Raw genomic sequence first — 4,661 nt, forward strand, 5'->3', positions numbered from 1 at the left:
TCATGCCTGCTGGGGTGATATTTTCAGGTAATCTTAAAAATTATGCCAGAGCTGACCTAACTTTAGGCAGATAAAGGAAAAGGAAAGACAGCTCCCTCCACGGCAGCCTGCTGTCTAAGCAACCTGAGCTGCCTGCCGAGAGGATGGTGGTGGTTGCTATAGGGATCCCTAAGCTAAATACCCTACGAAGGGCACCCTCCTGCCTTAGCCCGAGGTGAGGTAGTGACAAGAGAAGAGCTTAGCGCAGCTGAGAACTCTATTGCTACTGGAAAGGGTGCTCTTGCGTAACCATGCTTGCTATGGTGCTGGTGTGACTGTATTGTGCCCTGTCAAACCCACCAGCGTCTCCCCCCTCCCTCCCGCTGCTCTGCGGCAAGCAGATAAATGACTGCTTTCAAAGGAGCGCTGCGTCTACCCTGCTGTTGTCAGGGGGAGGGAAAGAAACAAAGCCCGTCTCTTCTGTTTAGAGACAAAATCTGTGTGTATCATGGGCAGGCTGACAAACCAGCCAGGCTGCGAGTCAGGATGCGAAATAAGCAGCAAACATGGCTAAATACACCGTACATGTTTCTCAGGGAGCTTCCTAGAATGGTGTAAGACATCACTCTAGGGGGGTGGGTTGCTTTTCTTTTAAGGCACAGAACATAAGAGGACTATCTTAGAGAAGAGTTTTAAACGTACAGCTGTTTCTGTCCCAGCCTTTAGTGACTCTTTTGGGGGAGCTGATGGCCCAGGTGAGGAAGCTGATCTCTGATGGAGCCATCTTTACTTACTGACTTTGGCTTTACTACCCAGCAAAAGAGCCCGTTGTCATCTCTGTGGCTGCAGGGGGTTGTATGACCAAACAACACAGTCCACCGACTTGTGACTCAAGATTATTTCGTTCCTCTTAGGGGACTGCTGCTGAATGCTTTTCCTCGTGACATGAGCTAGGCTTGCAGCAAGAACTGCTCGTAACGAGTCCTCCAGGGATACAGCTGAAAGCAGGCTTATCCTGTTTGAAAGTTATTATTAGAAATTCTTCAACTCAGGATTCTAGATGCTAGAGGGAGAACATGCCACCAGCCAGGCAAAGAACCTCGCTGGTCTGTCACAGCGCAAACATGGCAGTTTTTGAGAAACCGATAAACTCAAAGCCTTGGTTAAGTGGGATCAGCTCGTTTTCCCACCTCCCCTGTAAGGCAGAAATAGGAGAGTCCCTGTTTCACCTCTTCTCTTCCATGCTCCAGTCTGCATTCAAAGGGTTGCTCTGGCCAGCTGGCTCTGGCTCACTTCCCAACTCGCGCCCAAGTGGTGGTAACTGATGTGCTGCTTCCCATGTCCTCTCTGGCTAGCAGGTTTATCTGCATTATGGAATTTGGCTTCTCTCTTCACCTGGAGCTGTTCAACGTGTGTCAGATTTTACTCTCCTCTCTCCCTCTAGGTACATCAACTCCCACGAGATTCAGTGGCTATAACTCTGGGCTAGCTTAATCCAGTCAGTGTAAACCGTGGAGTACCACCTCTGTCCAGAAACTGCACATCTGCCTGTCTCTGCATCTTTGTCCCGGGCTGTGAGCCCTTAGGACACAGGCTGGGTTTTTGAGGGGCCCATTTTCCTGACTTGGGCAGTTCAGGTTTCGCTCCTTGGCAGGAGCCAGGAGAAGGCAGGACTTGCCTGCTGATGTGCATGTGGTGTCATCTCTGTCAGCTGCTGCTAGCTCACAGAGCGTGGCGTGAAGCCCAAGGCCACTTGCCACAAGAGCCCCTCTCTTAGCCAGTCCTGCCGTGGGGTTTTTCCATTATGACCAAAAGAATAACCAAGCTTATCAATCTATTTTCGGAAAAGCTGTGTCTGTCTTGTGACCAGGGCTGGAAGGATTATCTAAGTAAGCTTCTTAGCGGTCTCTTGCCCAGGGGATGGAGAGCAGAGGGCTCTAAGCAGTAAGACTCATTCTAATTTTATACAGTGTGAAGAAATGGAGCCAGCCTGGGCTGGGAGAAATGGTTCACCGAAAACAATGCCTTCTCTGCTCTTATTCGCAGGGAGCCAATGCCAAATTCAACCTCCGTCTTGTTGGACCTGGCGGCATCTTCCGAGTGGTTCCTCAAACTGTCCTGAATGAGGCTCAGGTTACGATTATAGTGGAAAATTCTGCGGCTATTGACTATGAAAAATTCAAGGTGTTAACCTTCAAGGTACTTCTCCTTTCCGGGCATCTCTGCCAGCGTGTGTGCTATGTGTCTGATGGCTTACGTATCTGATGGGATTTAGCTTCTTAATCCACCTGGAGCTGTCTGGTGTGTTTTCAGTGACACTATAGACCATGTAAGGGAAACTCATTTCTGCCTCTGGTTCATCAGCTTTCAAAGGTTTTATAGATACAACTGTGGTCTAATTTAGTCCAGTCCGTGCAAAATGCTGAGCATTATCTCTCTGTGGAAACTACACGTGTTGGAGGCTCTGTGTCATCCTAGACTGAACCCCAAGGGTGTTATTTCTGATCTTACAATGATAAATCTGCAGGTAGAACTTGTAATTTTTCTGGAGGCAGAACTTCACCTGCTCAGTCCTAAGTAACTTGGTTCGTGAACACGCTTTTGAGTGTTGGCAGGCTGACGGCCCCAGCTGACTGGAAGGAGATTTCCCCGGGTTGCTCACTGCCTTTGTCAGAGCGTAGCTGTCTAGATGGCCTTTTGCAGATTGACCTGGGATCATCTCAGCCCTGCTCTAAACCATCTGTACAAGAAACAGCTTTCACCCCCAATCTGAACCCCTGCGTTATCACCTTCCCTTGCCAGCTCATCAACAAGATAATTAAGCAGTCTGTTTTTGTGTCAGCTGCCTCTGAACATGAGTACGGACAGAACCCTGTTTTGACTGCAAAGAATGGCGCAGACAATCCTCATAATCATTAAAAAAATACAATAAAATTACCAAGACTATCTAGCTGAGTAGTAACACATGCTAGTTTTGATTTTGTAGGGAAAGCGGCAATTTTTTGCACAGCCCAGAAGCCAGCTCTCTGGGTTTTGTTCTCACCTTTGCTACGTAGTTTGCTTGGTGTCTTTAGCAGGTTTCACTGCAGGATGCTCCATGTCTCCTCTTGTAGTGTTCCTTTGTCATTTTGAGCTTCACAGGTTATAGATTCTACAAAAATAGGAGGCACCATTCTATTAAAGTGGAAGATTCTGAAAGGGCTAGAAAGTGCTACCAAAACTAATTATAATAAGTGTACATTTATTCGAGTTAAACTACGAGAAGTCCAGTGAAGAAGTTATATATGGCCTCTTTGTGAATACTAATAGAAATCAAAGTAGTTAATGTGATTGCTGGGAACACTGAAAGAATTCATTACCAGGAAAAAGGATATATGTTTTTTTAGCTCAAGAAGTTAGCAACTTTTTTTTCATGAAATGATTTCTACTGGAGGAAGACCATAAGGCTTTGCTAAAAACGTGGAGCCTTTGTCTAGATTCCAAATGACGAAGGTGCAGCTGGGTAATATGGTAGTAATATATGGCAACAAACACTTTATAAAGACCTCACTGCCGTCTCCATTTCCCTGAGGAGTTCAGACTGCTTCCTGCCCAGTTTTGGGCATGGGTCATTGTGGTTACAATTCAAGATCAACTATATTCTTATTTTTACATAACATGTATCCCACAGGGACTTTGAGGAGCTGTTTTCGGGTGGTTTTGAGCTGTCTGGTCCAGCCAGGCCAGAAGGCACCAAAGTGCCATCAGTAGTGGAGGGAAGCTGCTTTAAGAAGTAACAATACCTGCCTTGTAGTAATTTCCTGGTTTTTCTCTTCTTAGCTTCTTGCAATAGAGGTGAACACACCAGAGAAATTCAGCTCGACAGCTGATGTAGTGATACGCTTGCTGGATACCAATGACAACGTCCCGAAGTTCTCCTCCGACTACTACATCGCCAGGATTCCCGAGAACTCCCCGGGGGGCTCAAATGTAGTCGCTGTTACAGTAAGTTTCGTTCATCTCTAAAGAAATGCTCTTTTCAAGGTGCATGGGGCAAGCAGCAAATCGTACGCACCATTCAGCCCCTGGGGTGGACTGCAGTTCCTCTCCAGAATCAACCGGAGAAAACCACTTCTGAAAAAATAAAAGTTTTAGGCAGACATTTTTCAGAACAACCAATTTAGTTTGGTTTTCAGTTAAAGGCCCTGTGCTTTTAAGACAAATCACAGGGTCTGTGAGCACTAAAAAAGCCCCGGTCAAATCAGTGTCCCGCAGGAAGACTCTGCGGAACTGGATTTACTAGGTGTGCTTGCTTGAGGAAAAAGCAAACAAGGTGGCTGTTCAGTAGGTATTAGTCTCCTCCTTCTGGCAGGAATCTGGCTGCTGAATGAATAATTAGACAGTCAATGAGGGCAAGAATATAACAGTAAAATGCTTCGAGCTGGGAAAGAAAGATCCCCAAGTATCTCCTCACAGCAGGCAAAATACACCTAGAGATTCTCCAGAATCTCCTATTTTCGTAGAAAGAAGGTCAGGGTATTACGTGGGCCCTAAGTGCTGGAGAAGCATTTCCAGTTTTAGTGTGAGCTGTATCTCTTGCCGTCAGGTGCTAGGACTGGAAACCGATCTCACCTTGCCAAGCTGAGGGAGCTCCTGGTGGGGCTTGGCGGGGCCCCCCCATCTCCCTGCACGGGAGATTCCGG

At 46.9% G+C, this 4,661-nt stretch overlaps 1 protein-coding gene across 1 annotated transcript in view; it reads left to right on the forward strand.

Annotated features, from left to right (window-relative positions):
• Positions 1–4,661, forward strand: part of CDHR1 (cadherin-related family member 1) — a 32,446-nt gene that overhangs the window by 17,493 nt on the left and 10,292 nt on the right. Inside the window, exons 12-13 of the mRNA XM_010134123.1 lie at positions 2,026–2,178; positions 3,799–3,963. Coding sequence (XP_010132425.1) covers positions 2,026–2,178; positions 3,799–3,963 — 318 coding nt within the window. The remainder of the gene's footprint in view (positions 1–2,025; positions 2,179–3,798; positions 3,964–4,661) is intronic.

Source organism: Buceros rhinoceros, unplaced genomic scaffold, assembly GCF_000710305.1.
Source record: "Buceros rhinoceros silvestris isolate BGI_N320 unplaced genomic scaffold, ASM71030v1 scaffold11064, whole genome shotgun sequence".
In the NCBI taxonomy this organism is placed as follows: Eukaryota; Metazoa; Chordata; class Aves; order Bucerotiformes; family Bucerotidae; genus Buceros; species Buceros rhinoceros.